Source organism: Choloepus didactylus, chromosome 1 (genome assembly GCF_015220235.1).
Source record: "Choloepus didactylus isolate mChoDid1 chromosome 1, mChoDid1.pri, whole genome shotgun sequence".
Taxonomy (NCBI): domain Eukaryota; kingdom Metazoa; phylum Chordata; class Mammalia; order Pilosa; family Megalonychidae; genus Choloepus; species Choloepus didactylus.
Genome location: NC_051307.1, coordinates 227169506 through 227194198, shown reverse-complemented (window position 1 = coordinate 227194198; position 24693 = coordinate 227169506). Strand labels below are relative to the sequence as shown.

The 24693-nt window shown below is 39.2% G+C and overlaps 1 protein-coding gene across 1 annotated transcript in view; it reads right to left on the bottom strand.

Annotated features, from left to right (window-relative positions):
- GXYLT2 (glucoside xylosyltransferase 2) overlaps window positions 1-24693 on the bottom strand; it is a 98079-nt gene that overhangs the window by 13781 nt on the left and 59605 nt on the right. The window contains 2 exon segments of the mRNA XM_037829268.1: window positions 1904-2027; window positions 3129-3380. Of these exon segments, the coding sequence (XP_037685196.1) occupies window positions 1904-2027; window positions 3129-3380 (376 nt within the window).

Below are 24693 nucleotides of genomic sequence, written 5' to 3'. Positions count from 1 at the left end.
CTGCCTTTGAGTATTATTTACTCATTGATCACATTCTCAAATAATTTGCAACAAGCTAAGAGGATTTCTGGGGAGGCAACTGTGGGAATCTTCAATATGGGGGATTACATCAGATGGTTCTAACTAGACAACAGAGAGGAAAATGGGGTATTTGTAGGAAAGAAGTAATGCAGCAGACCAATACCTTTTAGGCTATCTGCCAGGCTTTCTAGGGTCCCCGCTCTCTGGGAACTTCTCCTTTTCCACAAATACAAGAGGCCAGATTTGGAATGGTCTGAGTTCAAACACCTGCTTGACATTCCCTAGCTGTGCCCACAAATTACCTCTTTCCTTTGGTATCTTTATCTGTCAAATGGGGATTATATTCTCAAGTTGGTTGTGAGGACTAAATATGATAAGGCTTAGAACAGCACCAGGGACTTAGTAAATAATAAATGTTGGCCATTATTCCTTAGCTCCATGGTCCCAGCCTAGTGGACACCTGCTGGAAGCATCTGATTTTCCCCCCTGGGAATTTGGAATTGCGATGAAGTTAAGTCTTTCCATGTAGCTTGAACTTTAGCATGAAACCTTGGTACTTTGATTTGCAGCCTGAGGAGCACAGAAAGAGAGAGGAATAAATGGTCTCAATGGGAGAGAGTTGGCCCACGTTCCTCATTGCTTTACCTTTCCTTCTGAGCCGGACTGCCTTCCAACCCTTGGCTTCCATGAGACGCCTATTTACTTAAGAAAAAAAAAAAGTATCCTTTTTGCTTAGAGTAACTCAGGGGATCTTTAATTTGTAACCAAGAATCCTAATCCATATACCTAAACCTAGAAGAAAGATGAAATATGTTTAGGAAGAAAAAGGAGGAGGTGCAGACTTTAAATTCTCTGTTACTATCAGAGTGAAATGGATTAAAATATGCAAAAAGTGCATGGCCAAGCCATTCTCTTCTAATGAATTAGTACTGGGAATCTTCACAGAAACTCCAAATCAACCAGCTTTCCTTCTTTTCTGGGATTCAATCCTTTTTAATCCAAAGACACCGGAGCTTATTTCAGAGTTTTATTCCAGAGATTTGTTTTTTTAAAAAAAGTACATGGTAGGTGCTTCAAGGGTGACACACAATCAGAGGCAGAAGTCTATAAATATGAGTCTCTACTTCAGAATTTTTAAAGTGTAAGACAAGTCCTGGGTATGTTGAGATATTTTATTTTCTTTAATCTAAAGATCTTTCTCAAGGAGAAAGCATGGTTTTGATTTTAATGACATTTAGTTAGGTATTAGCAAAGGAAGAAGAAGAAGAAGAGGAGGAGGAGTGGGAAGAGGAAGAGGAAGAGGAAGAAGAAGAAGAAGATTTCATTAGCCTTAGGTGGCAATATAAAAATAAAGGTCAGAACTTTTCTTCTCTCTCTTTCCCCTCCCCAAAAAGTCTTTGACTTAACAGCATAAGAAGAATTTCTTTTGCCTCCAATGAAAAGAAAAAGGAATTGAGTTGTCTGAGTCTTTATTCTAGGCTCTTTTAACCCTGATTGAGTAATCACTTAACTCTAAAGATCCTGTGAATTCAGGAATTGTTTAGGCTGTGGAGGGTCTGATACTTAGATTATAATATTTTCATTTAGTTGTGTGCCTCAAATTAATTTTCACTCTACTTCTCAGAGGAATGGTGCAGCCAAACTTAAAAGATACTCTCTGAAAACGGAGCGCATTTTTGGAGGTTTTAACATTTAGCCTTTTGTGTCAGCACCGGGAGGACATGCCTCTGTCAGATACCCAGAGGGGTGGATGAAAAGCAGAACACAGCCCGCCCTGTGCACTGTCCAAGGCTAGTCAACACAGAGCCTCTCCTGGAAAGTGCTTTTTGAGGTCGAGGTGGACGAATGCCTACACAAATGGCATTCTCCAAAGAGAACCTACCTGGGTTGAAATAAAAAATAATATTTAATAAATCCTGGTCTCCCCATGTGATGGCATTCTTGTACTTCTGATAGAGAGGGTACAACATGTCCTTCCAAGCCAAGCCTGTTGGTATCATGCTATTCTGGAAAAGAGAAATCCATGAGAGCAGCTGAGGCAAAGCAAATATATCTTGCCCTTTATGAAATAATGCAGGGGGACTGGTTCCTTCTCCCAGGGAAATGAAAGCAAATACAGGAGGCATCCTGCTAGCTTCAGGACATAGGACAAAGCAAAATGAAGGCTGGTGATTTAGAGTATTGCCAGATGTACACAAGGACATTCAATGGAGCAGGAGCTGGTAGCTGGGCCAATGGTTTCTATTCAGGAAACCGTGCCAGAAATTAAAACTCTTTCTTATGCTTAATTCTAGTCTCTGAAGTGAAGGAACAAAACATAGATAGCTGAATTAAGGTAACTTAAGGGAAAAGAGCCCTTCTTTGTCTTCAATAATTATATATTTAAAAAATAAAAACAACGTGCTCACAGAGTAAAAATTCAAACAGCACACACAGAGATAAAATGACAAAGCAAAAATCATTTTCTTCCATCTTCCTACAATTCCTATTCCCATTTTCTCTCAAAGTATCCACAATTAACAGTCTAATAGGCATTCTTCTAGAGATTTCTTATGCATGAAAGGGATCACACTCTATAGTATTATGTTGTGCTGCAATTTAATTTTTTCACTTAATATTTTTTAGAGATCTTATTTATCACCACTTATACTTCACCCTAACTCCTTTTAATAGGGAGAAAAAAAACTTTTTTAACCAGTTCTCTATTGATGTTCATTTAGGCCCTTTCCAGTTCTTTGCATGGATAAAAGATGAGGCAATGGATATCCTTGTACAAATATCTCTGTATATTTATATAAATATATCCCTAGGATAATTCCTAGACATTTTCCATGATTTTTTGAAGCCTTAGACATGCATGGAGTTCAAACATTATGGAATTCAGAAATGTAACATGATATTCCTGAATGGTAACTCTGCTGAAGCTTTAAATTCCATAGACACCATGGCTTTTCCTGAACAAGTAAATATTCTATAATTTTCCAAATACTTTTCTCTCCCCTGGCTCCTCCCATCCTCACCTACAGGCCACCATTTCTCTATGAATATCTCTGTTGAAAAGACAAAGTCCAGATTTTTAAACAAGGAATTTTAAAGTATTTCCTTACCTTGAACTGGGTACTTCTAATGCGTGTTAAATTCATTAACATGACTCCTGAATTAACTCCAGCAGCACCATAGAAGGGGTGACGGGCAAAGCGGCTGTACCAGCCAATCTTGGGGATCTCATGCTCAGGGGCCATGGCTGCAAGCTGGGTGGAATTAAACTGCCTCAGAAGCTTCCAGATATCATCGACAGGTCTCAGAAAGAGAACATCAGTATCCACGTAGAGAAGTGAGTCTACGTCCTTTAAAATCACCTTTGTGTGTATTGGGGAGGGAAAGAGAGAAGAAAACAAAACAAAAACAGGTCAGAAACAAAAGACGTGGCCTGATATATAAAGAATGTCACCAATTTTCATTGATTAACATTGAATTCTAGAAAGTGTATTCGTCTTAGTTCTTTTCCTCCATTCTCCTTTGATTTCAGGGATAAGTGTCAATCAAGGGGAGAAGTCTTAAAGGAAGATAAATCTTGGTCTAGATTGGTTCAATTTCAGAACCCTGGACTACATTTCATAAGGGTTGAGCTTTCAAAAGGATAAAAATTAAAAAAAAAACTCAGCAAATTACTGTGGCTTTCTCTTCTTGGTCCATCCTCCTATGAGGCCATCTGTTTTTCTCTCTTAGCTTTTCCTTGAAACTGCCAGGTCTGGCTGTGAAAACTTGAAGTGGACCATTTCTAAACCAGCTCATACCAGGCTTTCAGGTAAACATTCTCTGTTTCTGGATCCATGTCTTCTAGTGTTGAAGGGTATGGCTTTGCATCTTTTTTCAAAGGCTATTTTCAGCTAAGGTTTAGATTTAAGGGAATAGGCAATGCAAGGTCTTGGCCAGCTTTATTTGTAGATCAGGGATTGGCAAGCTTTTACTCCAAAGGACCAGATAGTAAATATTTTAAGCTCTGTTGTAACTACTCAACTCTGCCACTATAGCATGAAAGCAGCCCTTGACAATATGTAAATGAATGAGCATGGCTATGTTCCAATAAAACTATTTAGGAACACTGAAATTTGAATTTCATATAGTTTCCAGTGTCACAAAATATTCTTCTTTTGATTTTTCCAGCCCTTTGAAATGTGAAAACCATTCTCAGCCCATGGGTCTCAGTTTACCTGACTCTGCTGTAGATAATTCAAACTAGTCAATTTAGGTAAATGAGTTCTTCTGTGCTAACTACTTTTAGGCTTCCCAGAGTTTTGCCCTAGAGGTTGAGATTTCAAAGCCTTCGTTCATAGCAAAGTTTTATTTGCCTTGTTTTGACGTTATTCTACAAATTAAGGGGTAGTTTAACCAAGGACGGATTTGAATCTTCCCTGGCCTAACATTATCCTAACACCATAATAACATGCCATTGATGAGCATGGCCATCATATGATACAGATATCATGGGGATTTCAGACTTGAATTATTCTGAAGCTTGCACAATTAGCCAAAGTATTTAGTATTTTTTCTTTCTTTATTTTTCTAGTAAAAGAATGAATTTTACAAACCAATAAAATGAAATTCAAAATAACTCTCATCGGCCATCATCATCATCACATAAAAGAAGATTCTCTTGACACCCATCTTACCAACTTGAAGACCCCAATTTCAGAATGAAGATAAATTGTTTAAACTGAATATATCGAACTTTTTAAGAGCTCCGCCACATGATCCTCATTTTTTCATAATTTTCCAAGAAAGGTAAAAGCTTTGTCATAGCTTAACATTTGTCTATTGACTATATTTTGTAAACCACAACTCCTGAATACCATGAAGAAAGGGCTAAATCTCTATTAAAACATTAATAAATATGTTATGATACAAATTATGTATTACATGTAAGTATAAGTTATGATGTATAAGTTAAAATCATCATGACATCTTGCCAATTTCATTTTACCAGGAGGGAAAACTGAAACAAAGAATTTTCTGCCTAAGTTCATGTGACAAATTAATACTAGCAATGGCTGGATTTTGGCAAATAAAGTTACAGCAAGATAAAGTCACTTTCCAGAATGTGTTTCAGGGAACAAGAGACTGCAGGGTGTTCCAACATAAAGCTAATTTAGAATAACAAAATCAGAGAGGAAGAGAAAGCTATTTCAACCCATGCAAAATAGTATATATCTCCAGCAATCCCACTTCTACGTATACACCCCAAAGATTTGAAAGCATATCTGCACACTATGCTGGTTTGTATATATTATATCCCCCAGAAAAAGCCATATTCTTTAATGCAATCTTGTGGGAGCAGATGTATTTAGTGTTGATTAGATTGGAATTCTTTGATTGTTTCCACGGAGATGTGACTCAATCAACTGTGAGTGAAACATTTGATTGGATAATTTCCATGGAGGTGTTACCCCACCCATTCAGGGAGGGTGTTAATTGGATCACTGGAGTGTATAAAGGAATTCACAGACAGAAGGACATCAGAGCAACTGAGAGTGACATTTTGGAGGAGCTGCAGCTTACAGAAACATTTTGGAGAACACAACTCAGGAGCAAGCAGAAGCCTAGAGAGGAACGTCGTGGGAGAAAGCCATTTGGAAACCAGAACTTTGGAGCAGTCGCCAGCCACATGCCTTCTCAGCTAACAGAGGTTTTCTGGACACCACCGGCCATCCTCCAGTGAAGGTACCCAATTGATTGTTGATGACTTACCTTGGACACTTTATGGCCTTAATACTGTAACTGTGTAACCAAATAAATCCTGTTTATAAAAGCCAATCCATTTCTGGTATTTTGCAAAAAGGCAGCATAAGCAAACCAGAATACACGCCCACGTTCATGGCAGCATTATTTGTGAATAATAAACAATATCCAAAAGATGGAGGCAATCCAAGTATCCATCAACCAATGAATGGATAAATGAAATATGGTAAACACATGCAATTGAATATTATTCAGCCATAAACAGGAATGAGGTTCTGATGCATGAGACTACATGGATGAACCTTGAAAACATCTTGTTGAATGAAATAAGCAGACACAAAAAAGGCAAATATTGTATGATCTCACTGTTTTGAAATTATTAGAATACACAAACTCTTAGAGTTAGAATCTAGAATATAAGATGCCAGGGCTGAGAAGGAGTAGGGAGTGGGAAGTTAATGCTTAAATTGTACAGAATTTCTATTTGGGTTGATTGTAAAGTTTCGGTAATGGATGGTGGTGATGGTAGCACAACATTGTGAACATAATTAACAGCACTGAGATACATATCTGAATGTGATTAAAAGGGGAATTGTTAGGTTGTATATATGGTAATAGAATAAAAATTTAAAAAAAATACATAGAACTAAACACCCCAAACAGTTAACCCTATTGTAAATGATGGATTATAGTTAATAGTACAATTATAAAAATGTTCTTTCAAGAATTGTAACAAATGTACCACACTACTGTTAACAATAGAGGGATATTTAGGAACTCAGTATTTTTTGCATGATTTTTCTGTAAACTCACAACTTCTCTAACAAAAAAAAAGTAAAAAAATAGTACACACTTCTCTTTATGGTTGATTACCTAATAAGCCTGAATAAAAGTATATATTAATGTTTTAAAGGTTATGCAGATATATACTCAACAAATTCAAACTTACTGACTTGATTAATTTTTGTCTTGGTCTTAAATCATCCCTATTGTTGAAATTATCACTGATTTCTTCAACAGAATGAATGTGATCATCACTCCTTACTAAAACAAAAAAGAAGAAAGCAAAAAGACTTGAAGAAGGCTCAGAAAAGGAAAACTAAAAAGACCTGAAGGATGGAGATATTCCATCATGAAACTATACTAGAAAATATCTTTAATCATGAAAAAAAGGTCAACCAGGTTGTATAAGAAATTTATAAAATCAAAACAATCTTAAATAGGCTAAAATTTTTATTTAATTGATATGCTATTATTTGACATGTGGATTGCTCCTTTACATTTATAAATGGTCTCCTTCTAGGGAAATTTCTGAGCAAATAAGATGTCATTTCTTTTCTTTTGAATTTAGTACATATTTATATGGTTTAAAAATAAAAACATATTGAAGTGAATTTATTGCTAAGTTTCTGTTCCTTGCTCACCATCTAGCTACCCTGGCCTCCTTGCTGCTCCCAGAAGGTACCAGGCGTGCTCCTGCCTTAGGAACTTTGCATGTGTTGACCTCCCCAACAGAAGAGTAGGAGATGAGGACAGAGTGGTAAAGGTGAACCACTAATTTAGAGCTTTGTACATACTTTTAAGAATTTTGGCTTTTGGAGAGAGATGGGAGCTGTAAGAAAGGAATAAGTTTCGTTTTCACATAGAGACAGCATGGAATAAGGGAAATGGAGGCAAAACCAGTTTAAACAAGCCCCAGACAAAGAGAAGAGAGAATCTGCCTGATGTAAAGAGACATGAGGTAGTATCAGAGGTGGGAACTCACAGCAGAAAAATAAAAATTTGGGGGGGCATTGGCTAATCAGTTCAAAATCTCAATAATGAGCTAGTTGGCTCTCTGGGATTGGCTGTACAAATTAAAATCTCAAAAGATGAATTAGTTAGTGTTCTCGGATAGGCTGTAACCTCTGTAGTACCCAGTCAATGGGGAAACAGGGGAGGGACTTGCGAATTAGGAGTAGGAGATTTAAACATCGCCATTCTCTTCCTCTGGCACGCCAGCCTTCCATGTGTTTGGCTGGACGCCCTATCTTGCAAGATTGTAAATAAATTCTTTTCTCCTCCAGAACCGAGAGAGCGTTTATTCCCTTACAGGTACCACTTTATTTCCGACAACTTGGGGGCTCGTCCGGGATCCAAAGCTTCGGAGGGGGACCCCCGAGGTGGACAAAGGGAAGGCGCGCCCCGCTGATTGAGCGGTCTCGGACTCCGCCATTGGGGGCCCATCTCCGGCAGCTAAAGGGCCCGAGACCAGATGCTTGGATCTGCCGGTTGTGGATGAGAAAAGGGGGAAAAGAAAAGGCCTGCCTCTGGTTAACCAGGCAACTCCGTGCACGGACCAAGGTAAGGAAAGAAATATTATATTACCTTGGTGGTTAAAGCATTCTGAAAGTCTGGGGCTGATCCTGAGGGAAAGATGCCCAAACAAGACTCAGAATGGGAACATTCTGATGAGCCTAGAGCTGATCCTAAGGGAAAGATGCTCAGGCAAGACTCAGAATGGGGAATAGAGGCAGTCAGCCGGCTGGGAATAAAGGGAAGGGGGTACCTTTAGGGTCCCCGGGGAACATTCCTCTAAATAATCCATTGGGAAACATGTTAAAACATTGGGCTAAAAGTAATTGGACCAAGGGAAAGGGTAAAAGAAAATGATCAAATATTATTGTTATGTTTAGACAAAAAAAAAAAAAAAAAAAGGCATTTTGCTGCCAAATATATTCTGGCCAAAATATAAGGCAGATAAGAGTTGGCTTTGTGCTGACCTCGTGTGTCATGTTAATAAAAATAAACCTTTTTCCAAGGCAGAATTGAACTGTGCCATGTGGTGGCTGCAGGGAAAAAAGAAACTAAAACCTGGGATAAGCATTCCCCCACCTTATGGTTTCCCCTCCCCCACTGGGGCGGGAACCATTAAAGCCTGAGGTCTATGGAAGCAGTCTATGCCCCCAGGCAATTGGAGAGCCAGTTAATGCTGACTGCTCCAGTAATTACAACCCACCAAAAGTTAAAAAAAAAAAAAAAAAAAATGGAGAGATTTCCAAAAGTTTCTGTTTCTAAAGGCTCTTAAAGAAAGGAAGGTAAGAATCATTAATAAAAAGCCTAGCAAGGCTAGCTGAATAACAATTAACTTGATTCTTAAAATCTGGTTTATGTAAATATCCCTTTCTTGGGAGAAGAAAGGGAAATGGGAAAGAGGGCGGCTATGAGAGAAAGAGAGAGACTGCATCCACCTAAAATAAAATTGGCTGTACCCATATCCCCAAAGAACGATGAAAGTTGAGGTCTGAAGTCAAGTGGTCTCAGGCTGGGAGAGTGGAGTGGCCCACATGCATGAAAAGGGTGAGTTTGCCCTGGGGGTTGAGGGTGGGCCTTCGCCTCAATGCTCTAGAAAAGTTTTGCCGCCTCAGGACCCAGAGGGTGGAGCACATTCCCAGGGGAATGGGAAAAGCCTGGCTGCCACCCCACTGTTAGGTAGAGCCTTTACCCCGAAGAGGCAGAGTCTGGGTGGCACCCCGATGTTTAAGAAGGGTGGGGCCAAAAAGGTAATCTCCCCAACATCACCCCAGACTTTGAAAAAAAAAGGGCTGCCACAAAAGCCTCTAAAAAGGGTTGGACTCCCACTCCCTCAAGCCCCAAGAATACAATGTCATTCTGTTAATAACTCAGACTTTAAAAGGTCAGCTATATAAAGGAATTTTAGCCTAATATTCAGAGAAGATCCAAAAATCGATGAATGGCTGAATAAGCCATTAGAGGAAATATTCAGAGGGTCAACAAGCCAGGGAGGAAACAGACAAAAGTGAGATAGAGAAGTAATTGGAGCAGTTTAAAAAAAAAAAAAAAAAAAAGGAGGAAGGAAATTTGTAGCATGGGGTTTGTGTGATTCTCTATTCATATACTTATGTGGGGCTAAACAGGTATTAATAAATACATTTACATATTTTAGTGTGCTGTGTAATTAAGTCTAAGGCATGTGGAAGCTACATTTAAAGTCCCTTAATGTGTATCAGGGTATATAGAAAGTTATATGCACATTTTTTAGGACTGTATTTGGATGCATTCTGAGAGTTAAAACTTCATGAATCTAATGGGAGTTTAAGTTGTATGTTTACACAGGAATGTGGGATAGTTGTATTTGTATGTAATAAAAGCATGTAATATAATTACGTAGGAGTCTTTCAAACTGTGAAAGTTTGTCAGTGTGTAATTTAAAACTTGGCAAAAATTTCCTGTGTACTCATCTTTAGTAAACTGAAGCTATTTCTTTGTGTCTTTATAGCATATACTAGTTTGTGTGTACTCTAAAGCTGGGCAATTGTGTGCAGTTTCACAATAGTGTGAAAAATGAAAAAAAGTGAAAAAAACTGTGTAAAAGTTTTCTATGTATGTGTAACAGTAGTGTATTGGCTATACATGCTTGTAAATGGGAATGTATGTCTGTTTCATATGGTTATGAGTGTGTATATAAGTTATATGTGTCTGTATTCCAGATATATGAGACTGTGTATTCTTGTAAAAAGCAGAATAATTTTTCTGATATATTTTGGGCAAAAGCAAAAGGTCCATACTCAAAGTGCAAGTAAATGTTCCTATAAAAGGGTTTAAGGTTCACTAAAGCTGAGTTAAACAAACTTAGAACAGTGAATGGTTCATATCTCTTCCCAGGTCTCCATTTGGTAATGCCAGGTTGCTATCTTAACATTAAGTCTAATAGGAATAAAGACACCACATATATTGTCAAATACTACACACCAAGGCTTGTCCTCCTCTCCCTGGAGAGTGGGTTTTTACTCATCTAACAGCAAAACTTGTGTGTATGTTCAGGGTATGCATATATGTGAATCACGTATATTCAAGCATCACTAAACTACGTGTACTAAAAACTGAATTTTAAGTTAGCATTTAAGAGTGGTAAGCCTTTTTATGTTCATTAATCTTAGGTTATTGTAAATTATTGTTGTCCTTTAGTCTAATTGTTCTAGCCTGAAATGTTGGTAAGTTCTTGCTGCTCTTCATGCACATGACTTCAGGAGTGTCTGTACCTAAAGCAGGTATTAGCAGTTTTACACTAGGGGAGTCATTAGAGGGGTGCAAGCCATGTGTAATTTAGTACTTAGGCAATTACAAGGTGTAGGCCTTTGGTTTTTGGTTTGCCTTTCCCCAGGAGGACTGGAGAGCTCCCCTCCCTAGACACAAAGGATCTTTTTCTTAAGAATTATATACTGGCCTTGTCTTCTACTTTATCATCTCTCAGGCACCGTGGACTGCTGGCTCAGACCCCGCCTCTTGAATTTGCTGCCCATCGACATCAGCCTGGCAGCTGGGTTCTGATCCAGTTGTGAAAAGAATCCAAACTTCAACCGATCTGGGAAGGACCCTATCAAGTCTTGCTGACAACTGAGAAGGCAGTCCGAATGGCAGAAAGAGGCTGGACTCATTACACACAAGTGAAGGGACCGGTGCCTGAACCAGACGATAAGTATCCAGCAACTCAACCTGAATCCTGGAAAGTGACTCCTACCTCAGATCCCCTAAGGATCACTTTAAATAGGCAACAGTTAAAGGAACATATTAGAAGGGAGAAAGGGCCGGATTAAACCCTATGTTTGCATTGTGCTCTGTGTATAGCTTAATGATGAAATTGCTTATGCTGATCATAATGTTCTATATTCAAGGAGTAACAGGTTCTGCTAAGCTGGTTATAAGTGTAGTCAAAGGCTTAAAGTCTCAAACTGTACAATTTGATGTTTGTCAAGTAATGAGCTGTAAAAATCTAAAACATCAGCAACAACTGAGGGAGGAATATAAGCATTTATGTAAGCAGACTGTTCAAATAGAAAGCAAGATTGTTGGGGGGCGAACATTTGAGAGTATAACTTATGAGACACCTAACCCCTGTTATTCTTGAAACACTGCTTGGTGGACCACACAGTATGAGGGATGGGTCTTACCCAGGTTGGAGGAAAAACCATTAAGGGAAACTTGGCTGGAATTTAACTCTCCAGTACAAATTGACCCCAAGGTCATTAGAATACTTAAGACCAAAGACTTAAAGCAAACCACAGAAATAGAGACAGGTTATGGAAATACAAATGCCTGGGTAGAATGGGGCAAACATACCATCCAGAGTCTAAACAGAAGTGACTGTTATGCTTGTACAACCAAACAACCCACTGTTCAGATTATGCCCTTCCCCTTGGGGATGAAAAAGCATGAAAGGGAGTTTAAATGTATGACACTCCTCTTTCAAAATGCTACTCCTGGTGAAAGTTGTAGTACGTTGTCCTCCCTTTTCCCTCCAGTCCAGGAGGGAAGTGTCAAAGCCATATCAGCGTCTCACCTTGGTCCCGGAAACCACTCTGCCTGTCTCTCCAGATGGGAAGAAGGGCTCCCGGATCTTGGTACCATGGCTTTGTGTACACAGGTGTGGAATGTGAGCAAGGATAGTACTGGCAACTTCTCCAGCCTAACTATACCCCGAGCAGACCTCTGGTGGTACTGTGGGAAGGGCATCCTCTGGCCAACACTACCTGAAAGGTGGGGAGAAACCTGTGCTCTGGTTCAATTGGCTATCTCATTTACCCTGGCATTTGAAAGTAATAAAGTACCAACCCAAGGCAAAGGAGAAAAGAAAAATGTACAAAGTGTACCTAGTTCCTTCAATAAAAAAATGTTTGTAGATAGTATAGGGGTTCCCCAGAAAGTTCCTAATAAGTTTAAAGCTAAAAATCAATTAGCTGCAAAATTTAAATCGTCCTTATTCTGGTGGGTCACCATCAATAAAAATGTCAATCATCAGCTAAAATTTATCAACTATACCAGGAATGTCATTAAAGAAATAGCAGAACAGTTAGATGCCACTAGCCGAATGGCATGGGAAAACAGAATGGCCCTAGACATGATGCTAGCTGAAAAAGGAGGCGTCTGTGCTATAGTTGGGGGAAATTGTCGCACATTCATCCCCAATAATACCGCACCTAATGGAACTATCACCAAAGCCCTACAAGGCTTAACAGCCTTATTTCAGAAACTAGAAAAGAATTCTAGCATTAACAACCCACTCATAGAATGGTTGGAAAATTGGTTCGAGAAATGGAAAGGAATTGCAACATCTATTTTAATTTTCCTTATCATTCCAGCCAAAATGTTTATAACAGCTGGGTGCTACATAATCCCGTGTGCTCAAAGGCTAGTTCAAAAACCCATTAAAACCACTAGAATAAAAAAATAAGAAAGATCCCTATGATGAGGAATGTAAAAAAGCCCTTAGCAAATTTGAGAATCTAAAATGTGAAAACTAAAAGTGTTTAAAAAAAAAAAAGAGGAGGGAATCTGTAAGAAAGGAATAGGTTTCGTTTTCACATAGAGACAGCATGGAATAAGGGAAATGGAGGCAAAACCAGTTTAAACAAGCCCCAGACAAAGAGAAGAGAGAATCTGCCTGATGTAAAGAGACATGAGGTAGTATCAGAGGCGGGAACTCACAGCAAAAAAATAAAAATTTGGGGGGGCATTGGCTAATCAGTTCAAAATCTCAGTAATGAGCTAGTTGGCTCTCTGGGATTGGCTGTACAAATTAAAATCTCAAAAGATGAATTAGTTAGTGTTCTCGGATAGGCTGTAACCTCTGTAGTACCCAGTCAATGGGGAAACAGGGGAGGGACTTGCGAATTAGGAGTAGGAGATTTAAACATCGCCATTCTCTTCCTCTGGCGCGCCAGCCTTCCATGTGTTTGGCTGGACGCCCTATCTTGCAAGATTGTAAATAAATTCTTTTCTCCTCCAGAACCGAGAGAGCGTTTATTCCCTTACAGGTACCACTTTATTTCCGACAGGAGCCACTGGAGGGCTTCTGGCAGAGGAGTGACATGAATAATATTGTGTTGAAAACAAACCATCAGGGAACACAGGGCAAACAGGGAGACCAGTTAGGATGCTATATTCAAAATTCAGGTGAGATGCGATGGTGGTTGCCCAGGAAGGAACAATGCAGGGAGTGAGAACTGGTTAAATCCTAAATACAGTATGAAGATAGAGCCACCAGGATTTTGGGATGGATTGGAGGTGGAACATGAGAGAATGAGAAAAGTCAAGGGCAACTCCAAGAATTTGAACTGGAGCAACAGGAAAGATGGAGTTGCCATGAACTGAGCTTGACCTGAACTGTGTCCTTCCCTTGGGTTACCTGTCTGGCTCTTGAAGGTGTTGGAGTTTGCAGCTGCTGAAGGCTGGTTTCTTCCCTTCTACACATATTCCCTTCCTGAAATTAAAAGAAGCCCAGGGTGGTCCTGGGAAGAGATACGTTTCTGGGATGATGGATAGTGTCTAGTTCTTGACCATGATGGTGGTGACACAGGTGCTAGTTTGCTAATCTCAGCATATACAGTTTTGGTGGGCTCTTTTTTGGCATGTAGATCATATCAAAAAAGAAAAAAGTCTCCCTAAAGGTACATCTCAGAAGAAACACTGTGTTTTAAGAATCTTGCATTGGGCATTGCTGAGCTCATTGCTGACCCACCAGTGCTGTGACTTTGGACAAGTGCTCAGTCTTTGCAGATCTCAGTTCCCTGATTTGTAAATGGTGGAAAAAAATATATTCCCCCATCCCCCACCACACCTCTACCCTGGGTTGCTATAAGGACTAAGTAAAACAAGGTACACGTGATACTCAGGACAGTGGCTGGGACACAGTAATGCTCAGTAAATAGCAGTTACTGTTACTGTAAGACTCTCTGTGTTTCCTTTTTAAAATGTCAAGTGCAATTAGTTCCCATTCGCATCACCGCCCACAGTGCTTCAAAACATGTCGACCTCAGAAGACTTATATAGTAGTAAGGCTCAAGCAGAGAAGAAATGAAGTTTTTGAACCTTTCTAATACTATAATCTATTTATTACCTCGACTGAAAACACATACATAAAGCCTTTTTATTCTTTACCTGAAAAAAAACAAACAAAAGAAAAAAGCCACTCTTTCAGTTACCTTGCATCTCTGGAGGCTAATTCTGCAGCAATTATTGCTGGTATTAATTTGAAGAGGATCATAGTTGGCCACATCATAATAGAAAAGAAAAATTTACTAAAAGGATGTAAAATTAGCCATTCTAATTCCCTTACGGAAATTAGTCAACACTGGAAACGAAGCCTTTGTTTTGTTAAATTAAGGAGAAAACCAGCAGTAAAACAGCTATCTGTACCTGCTGCTGCAGAATGTACTGGTCGTCCTGTCCCGCTCACTGCCCCAACCTGGTGGCACTGTGAAGTGGGTCATCAATCCGATTTACGGAAGAGGAAATTGAGGCTTAGAAGGCTTAAGCAGCATGTCAGGATCGCACAGTAAATGACGGAAATGGAATTTGAACACAGGTAGTCAGATTTCAAATTCAAAACTTTTAACTGCCAAGTTGTCTTGACAAAAACAGAACAGGATGGGAGCAACACAAACTTGAAGGTGAGCTGGTGAGGCCCTCATAACCTTCTTGTAGAGTTTGTGTCTTCTGTAAATGGGATTGATGACCCACTTCACAGTCCTGCTGGGACGATTAAATATGATTTTGCATGAGAAGCTTTTTGTACACACATCGTAAGGACTTGATAAATGCTATGTGATCTTATTATCATCCCAGGCTCATGAGGGCTACGTTCCTTGTCTCATAGTCCAGGTAACCAGCAATTAATTGGCCTTAGTAGTAGTCCTACAACTGGTAGTACTGGTTCTATTGGTACTAGTGGTAGTGGTACTAGTAGTAGTGGTACTACTAGTAGAAGTTCTGGTGGTACTAGTGATAGTTGTAGCGGTACCAGTAATGGTGATACTAGCGGTGATAGTAGCGGTGGTAGTGGATAAGAGCCAAAGCAAAGTGAGGTGCATGTGATGATAGGTGTAGCACCAAAGCCCACAGTAAGGCACCTAAACCAATCTGGTGTGAAATCAGGGAAGGCTTCCTAGAAGAAGTGACAACTAAGCTGAAAGATAAGCAAGTAAAGGACAGGGGAAGGAAAATGGAACAGCCTGTGAAAAAGGCACATGCTAGGTTTGCAAGTTGCTTGGGGTGGGGCCGGAGCTTACCGTGGAAGAGTGAGGAATGGTGAAGGGTTAGGCTGGTTAGGTGAGTGAGGGCTGAATTAGGAGTTATGCCAACAAATTTGGACTTGATCCTGAGGGCAATGGGAAGATGTTAAATGACTTGAGCCAGAAACCAACATGTTGTACTTGCCCCATCGAATCCTCAGCAAATTCCAGAGGCTTTTCTTCCAAAATATATCAGAATCTGCCTATTTCTCCCCCTCTCCACTTCCTCATTCTGAGTCCAAGGCCACCACTACAGCACCCCCAAAATCTATCTGTTCATGGTCAGCTCTATTTCAATCCATTCCTCACAGAGCAGCCAGAGAGACTTTTTAAATTTCCAGTGTGATTTCTTCTTTGACCTGTGGGTTACTTAGAAGCATGTTATTTAATTTCCAAATATTTGGGATTTTCCAGATATCTTCTTGTTATTCATTTCTATTTTAATTCCTTTGCAGTCAGACAACATATCTTTATGATTTCAGTCCTTTTAAATTTATGGAGATTTGTTTTGTGGCCCTACACATGGTCTATCTTGAAGAAGGTTCTCTGTACATTCAAAAAGAATGTTTATCCTGTAGTTGTTGGGTGGAGGAGCCTATAAATTCTATCGCCGTCACTTGGTTGATAGTGTTGTCAAGGTCTTCTATATCTTTACTGATTTTCTGTCTGTTTTATCAATTACCGAAAGAGGAGTACTGAAGTCTCCAACTATGACTGTAGATTTGTCTATTTCTCCCCTCAGTTTTGTCTGTTTTTGCTTTGTGGATTTAAAAGCTCTGTTATTAGGTGCACATTCCATTTAGGGCTGTTACATCTTCCTGATGGATTGATCCTTATGTTATTATGAAATGTCCAGAGGGTTTAACAACAACAACAAAAATCTACATAAGATTACACCATGTTCATCCTTTAACCCCTTCAAGACCTTCCAATGCACGTCACAGAGATCAAACACTGTAACCTGGTCTGTAAAAGGCTCTGAAGGATGGGCGTGCTCTGTCCACTCCTGCAAACTAGTCTTTTACCAGTGGCCTTCTTTCATCTCCTAATATATGCCAAGGTTTTTCTGGATTCAGCGCCTGTTCCAGTTTGCTCGAGTTGCCAAAGTGCAATATACCAGAAATAGGATGGCTTTTACAATGGGTGTTTATTAGTTCACAACTTCGCAGTTGTAAGGCCATGAAAATGTCCAAATTAAGGCATCAAGAGGTAGATACCTTCTCTGAGGAAAGGCCAATGGCATCCAGGGTTTCTCTGTCACATGGGAAGGCACATGGCGACAACTGCTAGTCCTTCCTCTCCTGGGTTCTGGTTTCAAAATGGCTTTCTCCAAAATGTCTCTGGGCTTCTGTCTTAGCTTCTCTAGCTCAGCTCCTGTTCATCCTTGCTTGCTTCTCTCAGGGTGTTTCTCTCTAAGCTTCTGGGGGTCCTCTCTTAGCTTCTCCAAGTCAAACTCTGGTTTTATCTCTTAGCTTAGCATCTCCAAATGTCTGGGTCTGTGTCAGCTCTGAGATCTCTTAAGGACTCCAATAAACTATTTAGGACCCACCTTGAATGGGCAGGGTCACATCTCCATGGAAATAATCTAATCAAAAGGTTCTACCCACAATTAGGTGAGTCACATCTCCATGGAAACAACCTAATCAAAAGATCCCACCCATAACTTTAAAAGAACAAAGTCTTTTATGGGGTATATAACAGATTCAAACCAGGACAGGGCCCTAAACTTTTAATTATCATTCTGTTACTGTCAACATCAGCATAGGATCAGGAGCAAAATTAATCTAATAGGGAGTCAATGAGCTCCTATCTCCTCCTGCTCACAGTCCAAGTTTCCTCTGTCTGAAAGGTGCTCCACCTAGGTAGAAATAAACATGGAAGTCTCCTCTTTCAGAAAGAAAACACGAAAAGGAAACTAAGAATTTCTCATTTAACAAATAAATCAGCTTTGGAATGCTCTTTTTCACTTCACTCCCTAAATTCATGAAATCCTAAGTGAAAAAGATAAGGTCCTCAAATGGCTTAAGAACTGCATCTTGATCACTTATAAAACATGTCAGCCCCCAATGCTTTAGTTAGTTTCAAGGCTTATGAACCACTGTTTTAGATAATTACGTAAAGTATTAAAACAATGACTACTGTGAAAATTAATGATGGCTACCAAATCATATCTCTTGGTATAAACGTATTAGCAGTAAGTTCACATCTCTTGCCCTCTTCTTTGGGTCCAGAGATGAAGTTCCACGTAGCTCCTGTGCTTTATAATAAGCAATGTCCTAGGCTTGTTTGTGAAATGTATTGAAGTCTTCCTCAAGGCAAGGCAGAGCTTTTCACCTTTTATCCTTGAACAAGCAGCTCTGACTCATCCTTCACATCTGAGCTCAAATGTCACCTCCTCAGAAAGGCTTTCTGGAGAGCTCCTTCCTCTTTCCCTCCCCGTTCTCTTCGTCACATCACCCTACTTACTTCTTTCCATCACTTCTCGCAACCAGTGGCCTTTTCTTAAATTCTTTGTTGTTTATTGCTTGTCTCTTCCAGTTACAAAAGACTCTCCATGAGGGCAGAGTTAATGTCTAAAGTTAGCATAATGCCTGGCACATACCAGGCATCCAATAAATATTTAAGCAAACTAAGGAATTCAAATGGTGAACAGTCTTGGACCACGGTTAATTTTAAACATGATTCAGGGCTGACTGTGGAAGAAAAGGACAGATTCTGAGATGTGAGAAGGTCTGTGAACAATTGAAGGTACAGAAGATCCAAGTTCCTCAAGAGAAAACCAGTGTAAGACCCACCACACAGAAAATCCTTTTGTTTGTGTGAGCCAGTACACCACTCTCCAGACCTCTGCTGATAGGATAGTTGGTCTCTAAGTATATTGTGCCACTCACCACTCTAGCATGTCTAAAAACCCCCAAAATGAAGGGATAGAAAGGGAGCTGGAAAGGGGAAGGGACAGAAGAGAAGCAAAGTCAAGGAAGCCATTTAGTTCAAGGAGAACTGAATTCCAAAGAGTGAACCTTTGGAAGATAATGTTAGTGATAATCAGGAGACAGAAAAAGATTTAAAGAGGGTTAAGAGGGATGGGCAAGAGGTGGAAACAGAGAGGAGGCAAGAATGAGATTTCAGAAGGAAAAAAGAAACGCTCCCTTTCTTCTTGCTAAGTGAAGTCATCTTCTACATATATAAAAAAACAGAAACCTAAAAATAATTAAAATAACAACAATCTATACGGAATCAGAAAGTCACAGTATATGGTAACTCAGATTATGACTAAAGAAATGATGCTCCCAATGGAAAGGTGCAAAAAATACAGACATCAATTCCATTATTATATTTTTCCAATTAAAATAGTTTGCTTTACAAAAGACCCTCCACGGGGTTTCTTCACCTATTTCCTCCTTTGTGAATTTCTGCTTCCTTAAATCAAATATATTTGACTAGTTATTCCAAGATAATTTAAAATTTCCATAATTATACCAGGTCCCTGCCCTCCCCCCATTTTGAAACATCAATCATTTGTGGGGTAGACACTTCTCCACGGGTAAAATGTCTTGTCAAAGCAGATGGGCTGCTGGCTGCCGAGAGAGGAAGAAGTCTATGGAGAACACCTCCTCTGCTAGTGAGAGCTTTCTCCTGTTGGGAGATTCTGGGGAAAATGTTTGCTTTTCCTTGTGCCTTCTCATCCTACAGAAAGATAAATGGGATGGAAGAGGGCTTCTAGGACTCTTTGGACTTTCTTCTTCAGGACCAAAATGCCTTAAGTCTCCACACCAAAATCAGGAAGGAAGTAAATTCTGTATTTTGACACAGATTTTCAGTTTTATAAAATAATTTCTTCTTTCCTCCATCATTCAGTCACACTATTTTTAAAAAAATGCACACTGAACCTATATTGAAGCAGGCTATTACAGAGAAAATAATTACTGAGGGGAGGGAGAAAGCCAGGTAATGATGAATGTTTCCACTGATGTCTGGGAAAGATCTGAGAAATCCTCTAGTAAACGGAACTGAAAATCTGAAAGATGCAAAATCATGGTCCAAAAGAGGCAACAGCCCAAACTAGAATGTCAACAGTAATCCCATTATTAGGTATAATTAGGTAGATAAAATACTATTCTATTCTAACAAAATAAAGATAAGAAAATAAAGATAATTGTAACCACCTATATAGATAGCACTTATTTTGTGCTGGGTGCTGTTGAAAGAGCTTACCCCATATTCACTCATTTAATCCTCAGAGCAACCTAGTCTGGTAGTACTATTATTATCCCCATTTTATAGATGAGGAAACTGAGACACAGAGAGATTAAGTAATTCGCCCAAGGTCACACAACTATATTAAATATTCAGTCAACAGATACTTCTGTCAATAAAGTAACTTACAAATGTAATGGAATAATCCCTTTCATTTACTCGATACCTGTTATATGTAAACAGCATTCTGGGCATTTCAAAAACACTATTTCCAGGGCCTCAACAACCCTGTTAGGGTGGCACTACTACTCCCATTTAACAGATAAGCCTAAATAGCTTACCCAAGGTCACCGCAAGAAAATGGCAGTACCTGGAGGAAACCAGAGGTCCTTGACACCAAACCTCATGCTCCTTCCGCTCTACTTTGCTGATTTTCACATAACAAGCAGCAGTAAATAGTACATGTTTGCAAGGCAAATGATGGGCATAGTCAGTGTTAGAGCAGCAGTTCTCAAACCACAGCATTCATAAGAATCACCTAAAAAACTTTTTTTTTTTTTTAAATGGAGATTCCCAGGCCCTGCCTCTAATTTTGATTTATTAGGTCTGGGATAGCTCCCAGGAATCTGCATGTATGTATGTATATATTTTTAAACCTTTAATTTTGATTTCATTCTAGACTTAAAGAAGAGTTTCAAAAACAGTCTGGAGAGGGCCCATATACTCTTCATCTAGCTTCTCTTTGTGTTGATATCTCACATAACCACGAACCATTTATCAAAACTAAGAAATTAATCTTGGTACACTACCATTAACTAAACTGCAGAATTTATTTGGATCTCTACTAATGTTCTTTTCTGTTCCAGGATCCAACTGAGGATCCCATATTGCATTCAGTTGTCAGGTTTCCTTAGTCTCCTCCAATCTGTGACTGTTCCTCAGCCTTTCCTTGTCTTTCATGGTCTTGCACTTTTGAAGAGTACTGGTCAGTTATTTTGTACCAAGTTTTTCATTTTGGACTTATCAGATGTTTTGTCCTGATTAGGCTGAGATTATGCATATTGGGAAGAATACAACAGAAGTGACGTGCCCTTCACCCCATATCAGGGCATACCTGACCTTGAGATGTATTACTAGTGATGCTAAACTTGATTGGCAAGCATGGTTTCTGCCAATATTCTGCACTGTGAACTTACTATTTCCCCCTTTATAATTACTGAATATTTTGGAGGCAATACCATGAAACCATGCAAATATCCTGTTTCTGGTTCTGCTTTCACCTCCTAATTTTAGCAGTGACCAGTGGATCTTGTGGTAATTATTACTGTGGTGTTCTAATGGTGACCTTCTATTTCTTTCATTCTCTAAGGTATTAATTGGAATTCTTCTACCAAGAAGAGCTGTCATTTATTCCCTATTCATTTACTGATTCAGTTATTTATTTATGTTAGTATGGATAATTATTTTTCTTGGAGGGTTATAATCCAATACTGCCATTATGTTTTTTGTTGTTCAGGATGTCACAACTCTGGTCATTGGGTGCTCTTTCAGATTGCCTCTTGCACACTTTCAATATGCAACCCCCCCACCCCCTTTAAGTACATCCTTACTTTCTGGCACCACAAGATGCTCTAGGCTCATCTTGCATTTTCCCCTGCCCTCAGACCTGAAATCAACTACTACTCCAAGACACCTCAGTTCCTTTTATTGGAGAATGGTACTTAGAAAACAAGATCTGACTGCCAGGTGCATTCATTGTTACTGGGGTGTCACTGTTGGCAGCCTCTCTCAGGGGACAGAGCTAGGAATTACATGTATGTATGTTAGCCCAAGTTTCTACACACAACTATAATTATTTCTATATCTATCTCTCTCTTCGTTTGGATGTATTTAATTGATACAAAAAAAAAAAAAAAAAGAAAAAAAAAAGACATGTGGCCATAATAGAGAAAGTAGATTTTTATACTGACCATCTCCCTGCTACCTGTGTCTCTTCCCTCACCACTCCTGTGTGCCATGTCTGGATTTTTGTTTTGTGAGTGCTGCTCTCATCACACATATATTGATATCTGATCTCAGGAACCTGTATGTATATATGTGTGCACGTCTCTGTATATGTGTGTGTTTTCAAAGAAGAATACAAAAACTTCTGATACAAGTGATCACTGACTCACACTTTGAGAAATAATTTGTCAGAGGAAAAGAAGGCTTCGAACTTACATCATTAGAGCTTTGTAATGAATTTTGAAGAATTTGCAATAAGCAAGGTGGCTAGGAGTGAGGGAGTGGCCAGGGTACTGTCCCTAAGAAGCAGTTGAGTGGGACAATATTCAGTTGAGTGGGTATACTACCCAGCATCACGTGAGGAGAAGGGCAGACCAGCCTGGCTGGAGTGGGAAAGTCCTGATTTGGAAAAATGTTGAAAATTAAAAAGTGAACACAGTGCGAATGCAAAGGGCTCTGAACACCAGGCTGAGGGGTTTAGTCCTGATCCTCCATGGAAACAGGGACACTAGGAAGGTTCTGAACAGAGAATTCATGTGATGAGAGCAGCACTCACAAAACAAAAGTCCAGACATGGCACACAGGAGTGGGGAGGGAAGAGACACAGGTAGCAGGGAGACGGTCAGTATAAAATCTACTGTCTCTATTATTATGGCCACATTTCTTTTTCTTCTTTCTTTTCTTCTTTTTTTTTTTTTTTTTTTTTTTTTTATCAATGTAAATACATCCAGACCCAGAACACCAGGTCAGAAAGAGACCCATATCTTCACGGCTCTATAATTCTCAGGCATCTGGGTATCCTTGCAAATGTGAAGGGATAGCTTACAGACATTTTGTAACATTTTGTTGTTCTTTGCTTATGCTCTTTCTTATTGGATTGACATTTAAAAAAATTGTCTAAATTACATAATACACAAATACATGCTGTGTGCTATAAAACCTTACAAATAATTCAGCAATCCACAGGGGAAGAAGTTAAAGTTGCTCTTTCCCTGCTCCATCCCTGCCACCCCACCACTCCAAGCCACCACAATCCTCTCCTCCCTCTTCAGAATTGACCAATGGTAACAGTTTGGAAACTATCATCCCAGAATGTTTCTGTGCATTTATCTATATGCATGATCTTTGTAGGGCTAGGAAATTGTGATCTCAACTCAAGTGTTAACCTCTTCAGAGATTTTCCTGACAACCCTGCCTAACTGCTTCCACCTCCCTATTACTCTTTAAACATCTCCCAGTTTTATTTTTTCATGTTCTTATTACTAACTGAAAATAACTTATAATTTACTTATTTTTGTCATTATTCCTTGACTTGATTGTAAGCTCCATGACAGCAGGGAATTTGGATATCTTTTTCACAAGACATATTTCTAGCACAAGGTACTGTACTAGAAATAACCCACTGTGGTTATTAAACAGTGGGTGCTCAATAAATATCACTGATAGACCGGCCATGTATACATATGTGTGTGTGTATCTTTATGCACACATAAACAGATATTTTTGGATTTTTAAATACTAATGGAACAATGCTGTACATATTTTCTAATTGTCTGCTTTGAGCTATTTCTCTTTCATTTTGGCAGTGCAGAGCATGAAAAACTTTGTTTAATGCATAAATTCACAGATATCCCCTTTGATATTAAGATTGTTAAAGACAGTGGAGACAATCATGAACACTTGGACAGCATAGTTCCTACATATTACTCTTTTTCCTGTTATTAAAAAAAATACAGTGAGAATTTGTACAAAAATAAATATCCATTTCCAATTAAATAGAGACCAACCATATTAACTGTTTTGAGAGTTTATTTTTTGGAAAATTATAAGCTTAAATGGGAGGGTGCAGGAGAAAATTAAAGCATATCAGTTTCTATTTTTGCTTCTTCTATGCCCCCTGGTGGAATTACACGTAACTTACATATTCACTTTGGTGACATTTTAATGCAGGAGTATTACAATCAATGCCATGGTTACATTACATGCATTCCCATCAATTCAGACCCTTCTGATCAGTTTAATCTTTAATCTCCATGCAAACAAGACTCAGATTGCCTCTGTGTTAAGCAAATCAATGACAGCTTTGTTCAGGATGGTTCTCCTAAAATTCTGGCTTATCCAACTTGTGTTTGGTCTTTGATTTCATCATCTCAGCTGTGTGGCCAACTGTTATATCTGCGTGCAGGACGCTTTCCACAGATCTCGGGTAACTAAAGGTTTCTGGTTTCTCTGGTATGTTCTGAGATAAAGGCTCTCTCAGATCTTCCATCTGCTTCCACCCTCCCTTTTGGCTTGCTTCCTCCTGTTATCAGGTGTTGCAATCCCAGCCAGCAAGTACATACTTTTTCCTTGTTGGCTGTAAATGTCCTGTTAGCCATGGCAACTGCCATTTAAAGCAGAGTCTAGTTTCTTAGTCAAATGGTACCTCCCCAGAGGATGTGTTCCCTTGCCATGGAGTTTCCAAGGACAGGATCCTTAAGTCACAATTGCAGCTCTTTACCCCAATTGGACTGGTTTTCAAAGAATATTTTCCTTTTCCAATGTTTAAGAATCAAATTCAACTAATACTGTGTGTATACTGGGATTAAGACTAGGCACTTTTTACAAGAGTTATACTTCAAATCCTCTCTAATATCTTTTTTTGGAATGCAAATTTTACTGA